This window comes from Vipera ursinii (assembly GCF_947247035.1).
Source record: "Vipera ursinii genome assembly, chromosome: 14".
NCBI lineage: Eukaryota > Metazoa > Chordata > Lepidosauria > Squamata > Viperidae > Vipera > Vipera ursinii.
In genome coordinates, this window is record NC_139527.1 from 10,524,901 (window position 1) to 10,541,980 (window position 17,080).

Here is a 17,080-nt window from a genome sequence, read left to right on the forward strand (position 1 = left end):
ATTGTAGGCACCTTAAAGTCTGTGATCAACAAAAGCTTATGGAATAGCAGACCTTGAAAGAATTACTAGATTTCTTGCCATTTAAAAAAAAAGCCGAATAAATCTGCTTTATGAGGCATGTCTCTTCCAGAGTAGATTCATGGCACAGAAAGAAGAACATTAATCTTTCCTCTGTTGAAACATATAAAGATCCTTATGCTAATTCACCCAGTGAATTTTATTTATTTACTAGACAACCCCTGCCCTGATGGGCCATGCTTTTAGAAATATTTCCTTGCCAGATTCCTCAATATCTTCAAGAATGGCAGAGGGTCTGACATACTTGAAAAATTCTTTAAAAATTCAGGGTGATATTCAGAGATGCATCGGCCTTGGAAATAGCCCATTGAATTGTATAGCACCAACACTGACCAGAGGAAATATTTTGCGACATCTTTATTACATCATAAAACGCTAATTTTTAATCATAAAATATTTTATCAAATTTGCCAAATTTCAATTCTACAAGAGCTGTATTTCCCAGATTTTGGAGACATTCTGTGAGTTAGCCCACCTGAGGTATACTGGTTGAAAAAGATTTGGCCTATGATGTACCCTTTCCCCCAATTAAAGGTTACAGACACAAGTTTTAGGGGTGGATAGATTTAGATTTATTTAGTAAATTTAGGTGGCCGCCCATCTCGCACAAAGTGACCCTGGGAAGAATACACTGAACTTAGGAACAACACAATGTTTCTCTGACAAAATTGGCAAAACTGAAGTTTAGAAAAATAAAAAAAAATAAGAGAGCTGGAGTATGATACATTATTTACTACAAATGGCACCTTATTAAGCAAACTACACGTAAGTGATCCATTGCTTGACTCAGACAATTTGGAAGGGGGGGCTACCCTTCATCACTCCCCAACTTCATCTTTCTCTCTCTCCCCACCCTTCAATGTGGCTTGGAGCTGACCACATGCAGACGGAAGGCTGCCTTACGTCTCTGCGGCCCTGGACCCCCACAGCCATCCCGTCCCTGAATTTCACTACAGCTGTGTCAAGATCCCTTAACATGGGGAGGGGGGCTACATATGGCCTCCCCCAAGCAGAAACTCATCTTCACCTCCTCTGACCAACAGGACTGGGTTGCCTGCAAGGGGGGAGGGAGGGAGGGAGGGGGAGACATCCTCTGGGACAATGTGCTGCCAGGAAGTCTGCTATACAATCCTGGCAACTGGAAAAGTTTTCAGGGAAGCAGCGCAGATGGTGCAAGAGGAAAGGTTTATATTGAGGATGGCACACAAAATAATCTGGCTAAAAAGTACCAGGACAGATTTTTGGATAGAACAACAGTTCCCAAACTCTGCAGAATGAGAGAGAATAAATGCATGGAAAGTTCCTTCCCAGATTTTTATCTGCAATCTGCTTCCTGTTAGCCTCAATTGAGGTCACACGGGACAACCTGTCTGACCAGATCACTGGGAGTTTGCCTCAAAGGGAAAATTGCCAGGAGCTCTTGCTGCAAATTGTGTCAGTGGGTCCCCTAGAGTTGCTACGAGCAGGATACCAAAATCCTTGGAAGGAGATCCCAGCAGCAATTAATTCAGCATATAAAAAAGTGGCATTTAACACAACTTGCCGGTTCTAGCACAAAGAGAAGCATGGCGGTGGAGAAGGGATCACAAGACCTGGATCTCAATTATTAAGCATCGCCAGACGTTTCGTAGGATGCTCCCTTCCGGGACGTAAAGCAGAAAAGGCTGGTCTTCCAGGGCCATCAAGAATCTCTTTAGGAAACCTGCAAATGTGAGAACACACACAAGTCCACTCAGGAGTCAATGCCACTGTCTTTTTTTGGCAGTGTCAGATTTCTCCAATTCCTGATGCAAAGGTGCCTTAGGGAAGCAACTAGATCTAGATCAGGGGTAGGCAACCTCGGCTCTTTTATGACTCATGGACTTCCGGGAGTTGAAGTCCATGAGTCATAAAAAAGCCGAGGTTGCCTACCCCTGATCTAGAGCTTGGCTGGGCTGCATCCAGGCCTTGGGTTCTAAGAAAGACTCTTGGCTTTGGGAACAGGTGTTACCGAATGTCAGAACCAGGCTTGCTATCTAGGGGCAGGCAGGGTTGGAATCCTCCATCTGGCCAGGAAAGGATCTAGTGGAAGAAACCATCTGTGGTCTGGCTGGACAACCCCGGTGCCACTGAGCCGAGGCAGCACCGTGGGTGGCTGAACTTCCTTTCAGAGGGCGTCTGGAGCCACCCAACGTTCCTCAGAGGCAGGAACAGAACTCAGCTAAATATCTCGTAAGGCTTCTGAATTGTTTTCCCTGCAAAGGGATTCCCCTGGACGACGGGGAACCTGGATGCTGCAAGTATTCACAATCGGGAAATCATGGAGAGCCAGCAAGATTCCAGGGGCTACAAAAACTTCAAAGTCCGCTCGGCAGGTCTCCCTGCTTTGGGCAGAATGACAAGAGGGGCCTTGTGGGGCCTTGTGGGGCCAGCTTTTAGCTTTGTGCACGACATTGGGCTTATCAAAGCTGCCTCTACTCAGATCCTAGGAAAGAAAAACCCTCCACTCCACAGATTTAGAGAAAAGGTACTTTGACTAGGAAAGGAGTGAGTGCAGTGAATTCTTTCCTAGTAAAAATACCATTTTTTCTAAATCTATGGAGTGGAGGGTTTTTCTTTCCTAGGATTTGAGTAGAGGCAGCCATGACAGGGATGCTTGTGGCTTGATAACACGGCACATTTTCCATCACACTGACCCCTTGGCTGGCGCGCGCGCGCACGCGCACGCACACACACACACACACACACACATGCTGCTGGGCCTGAGCTGAGACAGTGTAGGAAGGAACAGCACAATTAGGGCAGGGGTCTCCAAACTTGGCAATGTTAAGATGTGGACTTCAACTCCTAGAATCCCTCAGCCGGCATGGAATTCTAGCAGATCAAGTCAAGTCTTAAAAGTCGCCAAGGCTGGAGGCCCCCTGCCTTCGGGGCATCTAGCCACAGAAAGACAAGCACGTCCCCCAGAGAAGCGAAGTTACTTGCTGCAGCTTTGAAAATTATCTTCTGAACAAGCGAGTGGTTCCATCGTGTTGAATCAGAAGGCTCGGGAAAAGTTCTTGGACAGCCTCGCACGCTCGGACAAAGTCCTTCTTCACCACAATTGCCTGAAAAGAGGAATGGTGGGCAGTGAGCAGATCGGAGCTGAGGCTGCCACGGTCTCAGGCCAGATTCAAACAAGTCTCCCCTCTTGGGCTCCCATGCAGTCCAACAAACAGCCATAAGGCAAAGCTTCTGCTGGCTAGGAAAGAGAGGCAGCCCGATGAGGAAGGCTCACCCAAAGACAGGGACCACAGCAGCAGGGGACGTTAGTGGCAAGGAGCCTTCTTCCCCAGAAAGACAGAAAATAATCCTCCTCCGTGGACCGGACCAAGGCCCAGCTGGTGCTGTGCTGTGTTGAGCTGGAAACCTCATCTTCAGGGCTTGAGGAAATGGCCCTCCCTGCCTATCACACACACACACACACACACACACACACACACAGAGCCCCCCCCTGTCTTCCAGTCTGGAATGCAGCACCTCTAGAGGAAATAGGCCTTACCTTCCTTAATGCATCAACCTAACCTCAACCTAACTTTGCACCCTTTTCTAGGCTTGGAAGCAAAGCAGGGGCAGGTCTGGTTGATATTCGGATGGGAGACCAAAGGGAAATTGGGAAGGCGAACAGGCATTCTGGAAGAGAGAAATGCAGGCTACTTCCAAGCCGTGGCTGCCTCTCCTTTCCCTTAATCTGTGCAGTTGCAGTCACTTCACAAATTCATTATTCCCTTTATCCTCCAGTTCCTCCTGTCTACAGGCCTGCTCACCTGATCACAGCAGAACCCAGAATTGCATCCACCCAGCGTTTCTGGTCTGGGTTTCCCTTTACTCGGCGTGCCTCTCACAGCTTCACTGCCCACAATTCACCCTCCTTGGGGAACTCTGGCCAGTTGCCACAACACCGTCTGTTTTGACAATCCTGCCTCTTCATTTCAGACCGCCGACTTCCCCTCTTTGACCAACCACCTACTGAAAAATCCAGGAACTCCACAGCAGCTCCAGGGTTTGCTCGGATGGCTTTGAGGATCCCCAGGCAGCCTTCATTCTGGATGGGGTTCCTGGACATCTGCAGATCACAGGAAAGAACAGACACCCTCTGGATCACCCACCCGGCAGGATCTCGGGGTCATCTTCCCAAAAGCTACTCACCTCGAGTCTCCTCAGATTCTTGTTTCCTTTCAGGCCCAAAGCAAGCGCGAGGGCTCCTTCCAAGGCAATGCGGTTATTACTGAGAATAAAGAGAAAAGGCACTCAAAAGTCTCCCACTTTCTCTCCTCCTGCATGCCTACGCACTGACCCACACTAGCTTGCTGTTGGAAATAAGTTAAAAAAAAACACCACAGAATCTACCAACCATGATAAGAGATCGAATCTTCCCTCTTAGTTAATACATTTAAACGTTTTAGAGCTTGGTCAGGTCTAAAGACGCCAATTAGAGAAGCAGGAAAGGAACTAACTTCGGCAGACATTCTCTTCCAAAGAAAACACTTTACAGAGGCCGCCCACATTTTAAAAGAGGTTGAGTGTTTGGAAAAAGTTCAGAGAAGAGCAACTAAGATGATCAAAGGCCTGGAGCCTAAAACATACGAAGAACCGCTGCAGGCCTTGGGTTGGGCTAGTCTAAAGAAAAGAAGAAACAGGGGAGACATGATAGCAGTATTTGTTCTTAAGTTCAAGCTCTGGCTAAATGGTTACATATTGGTCCAGCACAGCCACAAAGAAGAGGGGGTCACATTATTCACCAAAGCACCAGAGGGCAGGATGAGAAACAACGGTTGGAAACTGATCAAGGGGAGAAGCAACCTGGAATTAAGGAGAAACTTCCTGACAGTGAGGACAGTTAACCAGTGGAACAGAAGTGGAACAGAAATCGTGGGCGCACCATCCCTGGAGATTTTTAAGAAGAGAATAGAGAGTCACCTGTCTAAGATGGTATAGGTTCTCCTGCTTGAGCAGGGGGCTGGACTAGAAGACCTCTAAGGTCCCTTCCAGCTCTATCTATTCTTCTATTTTGCCCAATTGTTCCCATAATCGCATGATCAGTGGCTCCTAGTCTGTACATTATATATCCAACTAAATTCCCAGCATTTCCAACTGTAGATTTCTATCTTCTGTGTTCCATTTGCAGTAGCTGAACTACTAGTGGTTGAACAAGGGGGAAACTTTGCTTTTTCAAGAGGCTCCAACAGTTTTTGCCACACATAAGGCAGTTCATCTCTGAGAGGATGGCCAAGAACCATTAAATTGAGAGTCTGGAACAGCAGCATCCAGCAAAGAGGGCAGGGCACTCCAGGCCCCAATCTGGCTATCCACAATATGGCTGAATTCTGCTTCCCTGCAACCCCTGCTCCTTCCTTATGGCCCTCTTCTCTGTGGGGGGGGGGGGGAAGAAAGACTGCTGGATTTTTTGCATGGCAGCCCACCAGTTCATCTGAAAGCCGGATGGGCTGGTCAAGCTCCCAAAGAATTCGAAGAGGCCACTCAGTTCACAAGAATTCACTTTCTGGTTAGTCTAGTTTCTGAGATTATCCTCAGACACCTCACTTTGCTTTTTTATAAAAAAAAAGTTTATTTAATATTTTATTTCATAAAAACAAAAAAGGAAAATGGCTTCTTCAGAAGCAGCATTTTGTCGCTAACTCCAGGTCTGTAGTTCTTCTTCTGTAAGGTGAACACTGAGTCTCACGGTAAGCCCCAATTTGCTTCACTGATGCTAACTGGCTGGGTTTGAAATGACGAGCTAAGGCACAGTTTGAAATGACGAGCGTCACACATCACATAAGCAACAAGGAGATCTGCTTGGTCTCCCTTGCAGTGCTGGGGGACCCAGGCACAGCTCCTCCCAAATTCCTCCCCCTCTGATTGTCCAGAGGCCACAAGCTCCTCTGGTTCAGCTCAACCCGTAAAGATGTAGAACCTGTGCTGAGCGTAAAAGGAAAGCAATCAACTTGCATAATTCTCAACACTCGTATGTTGCGCATCAAAACAATTTTTTCCCCTGGGTGCCCCAAACACTAAGCCAGAGGGAGTGTCAGAATCTAGTTATATTTCATTTCTATCTATCTTCTCTGATTTAAAAACCAATCCTTACTGTCTCCTGGATTCTGTCACACTAAAAAAGGGGAGGGGGCATGCATGGGGGTTTTACTACTTTCACTTCCTGTATACAATACAAAGTAACCGTTTGTTGATTCACTTTGGGGCTGCTGACCATAACAGTGTAGCCATCTGCCTTTCATCCTATGCCCCTCCAAGCTCTTCTCTTTACTGACAGCGAGGGAAAAGGGAAGGGGGAAAGATGCAACACCTGGAATCTGGGTAATAAGAGGATTGAATGATCGTGCGGACGGAGCCGGACTGATGTTATTTTTCCTGAAGTAACACCTAGAAATCTGCCGGTTTGAATCGCCTGGAAGAACTGCGGGGTGGGGGTGGGGCTGCTTGGGAACACTTTAAAACATTGAATGGTGAGGGGGGATCCCCCAGATCCTGTCTAGCCTGCCTTCAGGCAATTTCTCTTAATAAAAATTCCTGTTGGAAGAAACCGCTGTTTTCTTAAGATGTAGATTGAAGTGGGTCTTTACATGGAGAATAGTTGCGGGTGACAGTGTTGGAGCACCCACAACTTCAGAAATTGCGACTGCTCATTACTGGAGGCTTTTAAGAAGTGGCTGGACAGCCACTTGCCTGGAATGGCACAGGGTGTCCTGCTTGAGCAGGGGGTTGGACTAGAAGTCCTCTGAGGTTCCTTCCAACTCTGTTGTTCTGTTCTGGATGGGCAGCCTGAGCAGACGGGAAGATGGGAGAGAAGAGACCGCCAGGTTCTCCTCTCCCCCTAAGCAGGTGAGGTTCCTGATTCAAATCCAACCTTTTCCGGAAGCTCACTTGAGGGCCTCAGCCTCAACTGCTCTGATAGCAAGAGGGGACCCTAGAAACTATTCACTTTGCTGGCTTGTGATGATTAAGAAACAGCTCTCAGCACTCAGGAAGTGTGGGCATGTGCACACGCAAACACACATACACATACCTGATGTTGAGTTCTTCCAGTACATTGTTGCTTTTCAGGGCTGCCCCCAGAGCAGCTGCACCACTGTTGCCAAAGCCATTGTATGACAGATCAAGGACTCGAAGGAATATATTCGCCTGTGGAACAAGACAGATTGAGCGGCGCATGGAGAAGGTCCAAGGTGGAGAGTCCACATGCTTTAATCATATCATTCACGCAGGCTTTTCTTCGGATCTTGCCTTACACTCCCTACTGTCACTAACCTAGGAGTAGGCAACCTCGGCTCTTTTATGACTCATGGACTTCAACTCCCGGAATTCCTGAGTCAGCTAGGCTGACTCAGGAATTCTGGGAGTTGAAGTCCATGAGTCATAAAAGAGCCGAGGTTGCCTACCCCTGCACTAGCCCCTAATAAAAGTTCCTTTTGAGACAATGCCTGTTTCAAGAGTTCTGCTTTCCTGGGTGATTAGTGGAAGTGGGTCCTGACACAAGAGCTTTTCCCTTGCCGCCTAGAGCTTCCAATCACAAGCCGCACCCTGACAGAGAGTTCCCGGGCCTTCATCCACTCAAGATTTGTTTCCAGGTTCTTTCCAAACAGGGTACTTCTTCCACTGTTGAGGTCATTGTTTCTCAACCTTATCAGCATAGCTGCCTGGGGGATTCTGGGAGCTGAAGTCCACAGGTTGTAAGTTTATTTATTCGTCTTTCTAGAGCCACCCATCTCACTGGGCGGCTCACGATTCAGAAGCATATATTACAATTAAAATCTTACAAACATTTTAAAGCAATAAAAGCAGTAAAAACCTTTAAAACAATAATAAAAAAAACTTTAGGTGCCATAGTTGCCCACCCGTGCACTATACACTAGAACAGGGATGTCAAACTGCCAGCCCGTGGGCCGGAGCGTCACGGAGAAACCGCGCCCATCCCATTGCCGGCAATGGAAAAAAGTTCCGATACGTCGCGCGACGTCACGTGACATCGCGAGTTTGACATGTCTGCACTAGAACAAGCAGGGCCAAACTATTTCAAACTTGTTTGCACTTTAGGGGATGGAGGGGTGAAACAAGATCTTATGCTTTATAACTTTACCCATGAGGAAACCTCTCGAACAAAGTCCCCTCTCCTACCCCCAAGCCTTTGGCGACGGCCACTGCTCCTTGGCCCCGAAAGTTGTTCCAGCTGAGGTTGAGTTGCTTCAGCCCCTCATTTTCCGCCATGGCCACCCCGAGAGCTTCTCCTGGTTCAATGTAGATAAGAGACACGGGAAATGGGAAAGAGGCTTGAAATGTCAAACTGAGGGAGGCTTTGGGAAAGAATGACACCCCCTTGGGTCCCACTCCACCTTTACAGTAGCAGCCTCTTCCCCTATAGGAGCCATGGTGGTGCAGTGGTCAGAATGAGTATGGCAGGCGAACACTGCCGACTGCCAGCAGTTCGATAGTGACCGGCTCAAGGTTGACAGCCTTCCATCTTTCTGAGGTCAGCAGAATGAGGAGACAGATTGTTGGGGGCAAAATGCTGACTCTCTAAACAGCTAAAGAGGGCTGTAAAGCACTATTAAGTGGTATATAAGTCTAAGTGCTACTGCTATTGCTCTTTCCTTCTTTCCTTTCCCTCCCTCCCTCCCTCCCTCCCTTCCTTCCTTCCTTCCTTCCTTCCTTCCTTCCTTCCTTCCTTCCTTCCTTCCTTCCTTCCTTCTTTCCTTCCTTCTATAGTTTGCAGTGGTTAGAATGCAGTATTGCAGGCTAATTCTGCCTGCAGTTCGATTCTCACCGGCTCAAGCTTGACTCAGCCTTCCATCCTTCTGAGGCCAATAAAATGAGGAGCCAAATTTTTGGAGGCAATAGGCTGACTCTCTAAACCTCTTAGAGAGGGCTGTAAAGCACTGTGAAACAGTATACAAGTCTTAGCGCTATTGCTATCCAACCTAATGTGGATTTTTCTGCTGACGTTTCGCCAAGCAATTCTTCTAGCCTCAGCAGAGATTTCAGCTCACAGAGGAAGAAGGGAAGGAGAGTAGGATCCTCAAGCAGTAGGAAGAGGAGGTTCCCATAGAGCCAGGAACTCCGAGGAGCACCTGCTTATGAGAATCAGCAGAGAGTTGCAGAAACAGATTACTCTCTAGCCGTTCATTCACAGGCTTGGCGCCATTCACAAATGCATGCCGCCCATTTGAGGAGACCGGGAATTCAGGGGACACTTTCAGGGGATTGACATCTTGACATGGAGGGGTTTTATTCTCCTCCCTCGGGTCAGCCGAGCTGTTCCCACCACAAAGTTTAGAGCAGAGCTTCTTCAACTGTGTCGTGGAAGCCAAGTTCTCCTCAGGTACTTCAGGTTTTCCCCAAATTGGACTGAAGATCTAAGACAAAGTTTTCAGTGGGTTTTGCAACCAATTTGGAGAAGTAACCTTTGTGGCATCTTTACTTTGACCCAGCAGTTTGCGGCTTCTGGCTGACCTCGCTGTCACATAAAGCTCAGGGTAATTCTGGCCAGTGCTAGAAAGAAATTTCCAGATTTTCTCTGGAAACCTCGGACTGATAACTTGACAATATACCCTACAAGAAAATATTCGCAATCCCTCTTTGTATTTTTTTTTCTCCCAAGAAAACAATGTCTCTGTAGGTAACCGAAGCCTACTCAAAGATCTGACTCTACTTTTTATCCTTTTCCTGGCCTGCTCCCCTCAGACAAATTTATCAGGAGACAATTGTAATGCCTTTCAGCAATACGTGTGTACTTTTTAATCTTCCCAGTTCTGGCTTTGTTTCTCTTTCTCTATTATTCATATTATTTTGACTTGTTAATTTATATTGCTAGTCCATATATGATATAAAGGTAAAGGTAAAGGTTCCCCGGCACATGCGTGCTAGTCGTTTCCGACTCTAGGGGCCGGTGCTCATCTCCATTTCAAAGCCGAAGAGGTCGAATTGTCCGAGGACGACTCCGTGGTCATGTGGCCGGCATGACTAGACGCCAAAGGCACATGGAACGCTGTTACCTTCCCACCGGAGTGGTCCCTATTTTTCTAATTGCATTTTTACGTGCTTTCGAACTGCTAGGTTGGCAGAAGCTGGGACAAGTAACAGGCGCTCACTCTGTTACGCGGCACTCGGGATTCGACCCGCCAAACTGCCGACCTTCTGATCGACAAGCTCAGCGTCCTAACCCACTGAGCCACCGCGTCCCTATATGATATGCCATATGTTAAATAAATTATTTTGATAACCTTTTTATACGGCTTTTAATTACTCCTACACAATTTTAGGATTACAGATCATTCATTCTATTTCAGGAAGCAATTTTATGGTAAACCAATGGGTAAAACTCTTAAAGGGCAGGCAGAAACTTAAGTGAGCCCAACTTTCTAATCCCTACCTTAATTTTCTTTTTCGCTTCCTCAACTTTGGTAGTGCTTCCCTATTTTCTGCATACTCTCTCTTCCTTTTGTCCCCGCCTGTTCTCCATCAAATCACAAAGTCTTCAAAACATAAGGAGAAGAAAGAGATAGGACTGGTGGGAAGTCAAAACCTCTCATTCGGTCAGGCATAGAAGGAGATTCCAAGCCACAGCAGGTGACAAGGCAAGAAAGAGGGAGGGAGGGAGGGAGGGCAGGAGTCACAGTCCAACAATTCTTTCCCCCCAACAACAGTAAACCCTAATGGTTAGTTCTCAGCTTACGAAAACCACAGCTGGTTCTTGATTTAACAATTCATATTCTGCATAAAGGTATATGGTGCTCTAGAAAACCAAAGGGCTATGAACAAACTGTGTGTGTGTGTGTGTGTGTGTGTGTGTGTTTATGTGTCTTTCTCATATGTGCTACAGACCTTCCCACATTACAGCCAAATACAATATTTCTATGACATTTACCTGCTGGCTCTCCGAGCCTGTTATGACTCAGATCAAGGTGCTCCACTTTCTGATTGGTCACTAAAGCATCTGCCAGGTATTTGGCTGCCTTGTCATTTAATTCATTTCCTGAAAGCTTCAAGGACACAAGAATTGGATTTTCCTGAAGCACTGTAGACAGAGCTTCTGTCCCTTTCACTCCGACTTTATTCTCTGATAAATCAAGTTCTGAAAGAGAAGAAGGCTGATCTCTAGCTGGCTCAACAGACAGAATCCCCCGGAACCATTAGTCTTTGTTCCTCAATCCCTCCTTTGGCCAGGAATGAAAGCTGGTCAAAGGCCACAACTGGTTTCGTGGAGAAAGACACTCCTCATCTCAACCCATCAAAATATGGAGTCTTTATTTGGGGGCAGCACATAAATGTTGTAAAGCAAATAAAGAAATCTACAAACCACAATCTCACTAGAAATCCTTATGCTTGGGTTGCCCCGCATAAAAGAGGATTACATTCTTAACACTGGTTACAACACACTTCAGGCTTTACTGCTATAATATATGAAAAAGCAAATCTTTGCTTTTAGAAACGAAGTCATTTACAGGGGATCTAACAATGGCTTAACAGCAACCCCAAATATCTCAAGGCAGGTGGATTACATGGACTCTCCGTTTTTGCCTCCTGAAGCAATTCTCAGAATCTCCCAGGCACCTGAAATGTAGCAGTTTTCCTTTAGCATCTCTGCCATCGCCACTGCTCCATCTCCATCCAGCCCGTTGTCACTCAGGTTCAGCTTCACAATGGAGGTGTTGCTGGTCAGGGAAAGAGCGAGAGCTTTGGCGGCCTAAAAGAAGAGGCAGAGGAGGGATGACCTAGGAGGGCAGCCTGCCGAGAGCTAGCCCAGTCCTCCGGCAGGGGTCAAGGTTTGGGGTCCTGGGGGAGAGACGCTGCTGCCTAGGAGCTGGCGTGGCCTTTTTTTAAATTTCGCAAGAGGCTCTGCCAAAGCTGAAAAGACATTATTAGCCAGTGGCCTTTTTAGACCCCCCAGAAAAGCATCACCTCTTTTCTGCAGAAGCTGTGACAAGGAAGAGGGAAGGAAATGAAAGGTCAGGAGAGGCGCTGGACCAAGACAGCCCCATGCAGCTTTGCCTTTAGCCTCACCCATCACATGCTTCAGCTCACCTCCCAGGGACACGTGCTGCAGCTGCTGGTGGATTATTTCAGCAGCGATGCAGCCATAAAACGAAAAAAACGAGGTCACCTCATCTGTGGCCTGGAAGTGTGGGCAGCAAAGCTCTACTGCCACACAAGCAAATCTGGCCTCCAGTTTCCCATATAGATCAAACAGAGGCCTGAGGGAGGAGGGGGCGGCGGCTGCACCATATGCCAGCAGCACCTGCTGCCTGTAAAACCATAAGTCCCATTTGGCTGGGATAGCCAAGGCCCTGGAGGCAGTTTTGCCAGGAACCGTAGATCTTGCTTAAAGCACAGAAGCATCATCTCTGGAGACAAATGGTTGCAAACTGAAGCGAAAGTGACGGAATGAAGGACTGGGACCCTCTCCTCCTCTACGTGCTTCATAAGGGGCCCCTCATAAAAGGCTTAGTGGGGAGCAGCTCTGTGTTCCGAGAGAAGGCTGGCCCCTGAGCCTGCTCTGCCATCTTATTAATGCCAGGCAAGGATCTCTTTACCACTCGAGTCATTTCACCTGGTCTATTTTGTTCCTCTATTTGACGCTGGCCGAATTGGTTGCTTATGCTTTGCTCCTAATGATTGTATTGTCTTTAGATGTGTTTAAATTGTTTTTTTTTTCTCCATGAGACACCTTGAACGCTTTTAATTTTGAAGGTAAAATTTAACAGAATACATCAGGCACCGGTCTAATTGCACCTACGTATTTCTGCAACGGTGTAATGTTGGTACCATAACGCTCCCTGAGTATTCCCACAAATAACTCTGTAAAGAAATATAATATTCCCACGTGCAATGCAGATGGAAAAAGGGAGAGGGAGAAGAGGGGTGAGAGAATATTCAAAGGCAGTGAGGGGATTCGTACTTGCAGAGTGCAAAGCAAGCCCCGACGTGGCAGGACCAAAACAAAAGGACACCTGGCAGCAATTACCTTAGGGCTAAGGCCACGATGCATCAGAGTCAGTTCAGAATCTTTCATGTGCCGTAAAAAATAAGAGATGGGAACCACACCATACGCCTGGCAGATCGCAAGGTATCTGGTTTTCCCGGCAGGATCGTAGCATATTGCAGAGACTAAGCCAAGACAAAGGAAAAATTAAAGCAATGGCCATCCTTGGCTTTCTGTAAAGCCACCAGACCCTTCAAGCATCTGTAGTTTCTGGCAGTGCAACAGCAAGATGGCCTTAAAAACTGCAGCACCAGCCAAGGCCCACCGCCATCCCCATGAGGCATGCCCCATGAACCAGATACTCGTTCATAAGTCTTGTATGCAAAAAAAAAAGTACAGAGGGGATAGTGGCTTTCTCCAAGTAATTCACAAGAGAGTTTGGTGTGCTGTTTTGAAAGTAACAAGAGCTGCACCAAAGTCACAATACCTTAAAAATGGCTACCAACCATTACTTGGCTTAAAAAGAAATAAGACACATCTGTGGAAGCCAGGCTAACAAGGAGCAATGTCAAGCTTTCCTTTCAGAGGCAGAATATTCATGGCTCAGATTGGAGGTTGGCAACTCAAAGTATGCAGGTCCTAATATTCTGCACCCAGGCATCAGATGTTCAGAATTAAAAATACAGGAATGAACCGTTACCAACATTAATTAAAGAATGGCCAAATTCTCATGAGGTTGCCTAAGATGTATATCAGGGTGGTGGGGAGGGAACAACTGATGCTTGCTTAGTTGCCAACTTATCCTTGAAAGTTCTTTGTTTGCTTATCTGTTTGACACATTTATATCCTGCTTTTAGATCAAGAGCTCAAAGTGGCTTCCATAGTGCTCACTGTATTTTCCCCATAACAATCTTGTGATATAACTTGGTCTGAGAGAGACTGACGGGCCCAAAGTCACCCAGTTAAAGAGGAAATGAAGACTCTTGGGTCTCCCTGCGTCTAGTTCAGGGGTAGGCAACCTCGGCTCTTTTATGACTCATGGACTTCAACTCCCAGAATTCCTGAGTCAGCATAGCATAGCATAGCTGACTCAGGAATTCTGGGAGTTGAAGTTCATGAGTCATAAAAGAGCCGAGGTTGCCTACCCCTGGTCTAGTTCAATGTTTCTCAACTTTGGCCATTGTAAGCAACTTGGCGACTTGTCTAATCCATACTTTCTATTTCAAGGTCTGTGTCCCACTCTTCCTCTTGATCTTCTTCTTCCTCAGCTTCTTCTTCAGAATAGCTTAATGCTTTCTCCAAGAAGGATGCGCTTTTCTCCCGGCAGACGGGTTCTGATATATCAGGGGACCTCGAAAAAGTCTGATATAAAACCGTGTCAAGATACAGAAACATAGGAACATACCTAACTCTATGCAAAAGAAGTAACAATACAGAGGCCCAGCTAACAAACAAGATTTTTTTCCCTTCAAACTAAGAACAGCAATCAATCAGAAAAATCAGCACCCTTAGAAACCTGAATGAGACATGGATTTCTATCAAGCAGGCTGGGAAAAATACAGGATGTAAAAATAAATAATAGACTCTCCAATATTCTAATAGATATACCGAATACATTGGAAATATTCAAGGGTTTACCCCGTCTCGATTGATATTATGATTAAGAAGAAGCTCATTTTATAATTATGTCACTTTAACTACCTTTATTTCAGGAAGTGGTAAACAGTCCAGAAATTACAGTTTGCAACATAACTTTCTGAAGCATGCTTTCATCTCCCTACAAAAACAAAACACCAAAATAGACACTAAGCTAAGAAATTTGCACCAATGTCAAGCAGGGAATGTACCATAGGTCTGGCCCAGCATGAACAAAGAGGCAAAGTTTCATTCTCCCTGAGTTATGTTTCTTTAGATCTGGATAAAAGTGGGTCCTCCTATAAAGCTGGAAGAATCCCAAATGATCTATTCAACATGGTTTTAGACTTTATGTGGTTTATACGGTTACATAAGCAAGAAAACAGCCGTTTGCATGAAAATAGATAAAAAGCAGTAGTTGCTACAATATCATGGCTTGCCCAGTACATTTTAAAAGCATATTTGGAAAGAAACCTATTTAGCAAACCCAGTTGCCTCTATTCTAAGCCTGCCATGCATCTCCTGAGCTATGGACAGTTACCTATTATTACAAATCATTTATTCTTTTTAATTCAACGCAGGAATTCTTATCACCATAATCCTGATCGACCCCAGGGTTTTTCATTCCATTTCATTCGACTATCAATGAAATTCCATGCGTGTCGCCCTGCTTTTCGGAGCCAAGAACAACCCAGGTTCCAATGGCCGAGAGCTTATTCTTAGCCTTATTTTGAGCCCCAAGGAGCCCTCCTCTCAACCCTGAGCTACAAATCAGTGGAACTACCTGCCTCCAGAAGCTGTGAATGCTCCAACACTGGAAGTTTTTAAGAAGAGACTGGACAGCCATTTGTCTGAAATGGTATAGGGCAGGGGTAAGCAACCTTGGTGGAGCAGTGGGCTAATGCCTCCTTAAGTAACACCAGCTGCCTGCAATGAGTGCAGGTTCGAGTCCCACCAGGCTCAAGGTTGACTCAGCCTTCCATCCTTCTGAGGTAGGTAAAATGAGGACCCAGATTGTTGGGGGCAATTAAGCTGACTTTGTAATAATGCCGCTGGGGGGGGGGGAAAGCCCTAATAAGCAGGCATATACATAGAATGAAGGCTATTGCTAAGCACATTGATTTGTGCTTCTTACATTGTAAGACGCCCTGAGTCTTCGGAGAAGGGCGGGATATAAATGGGATTAAAAAAAACCAACCTTGACTCTTTTATGACTCGTGGACTTCAACTCCCAGAATTCCAGAGCCAGCATGGCTCAGCTTGGAAACCTGTCCCTTTCCCCTCAGCATGGCTGGCTCAGGAATTCTGGGAGTTGAAGTCCACGAGTCATAAAGCGGCCTAGGCCTATAGGGCTTCCTGCCAGAGCAGGGGGTTGGACTAGACGACCTCCAAGGTCCCTTCCAACTTTATTATTATTATTATTAAATATTTTCCTCTATCGGTAACCTCATTCTTGTTTAGTCAAGAGAAACCGCCATTAAAAGTGGAGGCTAAACCACCTTTATTGCAAAACATTTATTTTGCTATGTATGGATTTGGACGAATTAGACTGGAAACCCTGCGCTCACCTTCCACCCGAGGGGCACCAGGCACCCCCCCCCCAGCCTGGGCTGGCACTCCACATTGGGCCACCCGGCGTTCAGCAAACTCTTATTCCCCCCCCCCCGCATTATTTATTTATTTATTTATTTATTTATTTATTTATTTATTTATGGGACTTATATCCCGCGCTATCTCCCGAAGGACTCAGGGCAGCTAACAACAATAACATATAACACAGATTAAGATAAAATTAAAATTAAAGTCATCTGTGCAATAAATTAAAATTAAAAATTAAAAATAAATTAAATAATAATAGCAGCCCTTTGGGGTGTATTTCCCATTGATGCGATGTCATCCCAACCTCAAATATGAATGAGAATACAGGCAGTCCTCAACTTCCGACAATTCATTTAGTGATCATTCAAAGTTGCAACGACACTGAAAAAAAGTGAGTTATGACCATTTTTTCACACTTATGACCGTTTCAGGGTCCTTCCTCCCGTGATTTACATTCGGAGGCCTGACAGCTGGTTCATACTTACGACGGTCGCAGCGTCCCGGGGGGGGGGGTCACATGATTCCCCTTTTGCGACCGTCTGATAAGCAAAGTCAATGGGGAAGCCAGATTCACTTAACAACCCTGTTATTAATTTAGTAACTGCAGTGCTTCACTTGACAAATTGGAAAGGTCGTAAAACGGGGCAAAACTAACTTAACATCAATTTTGGGCTCAATTTTGGTCGTAAGTTGAGGACTACTTGTATAAATAAAAATAAAACTCCAAAGCGGCAATCTCTCCTCACAGGCTTCCAGCCGTACTGGACTACAATCGCCCTCATCCGCAGCCGGCGCGCTGCCGAGATCTACCAT

General features: G+C 46.1%; 1 protein-coding gene across 1 annotated transcript; it reads right to left on the minus strand.

Moving 5' to 3' along the window:
* Nucleotides 1-1,402: 1,402 nt before the first annotated feature.
* LRRC74B (leucine rich repeat containing 74B) lies at nucleotides 1,403-17,080 on the minus strand (the record flags this gene model as incomplete). Its single annotated transcript, XM_083373416.1, has 11 exons — nucleotides 1,403-1,780; nucleotides 3,039-3,164; nucleotides 4,067-4,162; nucleotides 4,246-4,324; nucleotides 7,124-7,239; nucleotides 8,233-8,342; nucleotides 10,979-11,185; nucleotides 11,665-11,797; nucleotides 13,076-13,218; nucleotides 14,248-14,395; nucleotides 17,030-17,080. The coding sequence occupies 10 exons, from the start codon at nucleotides 17,078-17,080 to the stop codon at nucleotides 3,057-3,059; spliced, it is 1,191 nt and encodes a 396-aa protein (XP_083229542.1). The 3' UTR covers nucleotides 1,403-1,780; nucleotides 3,039-3,056.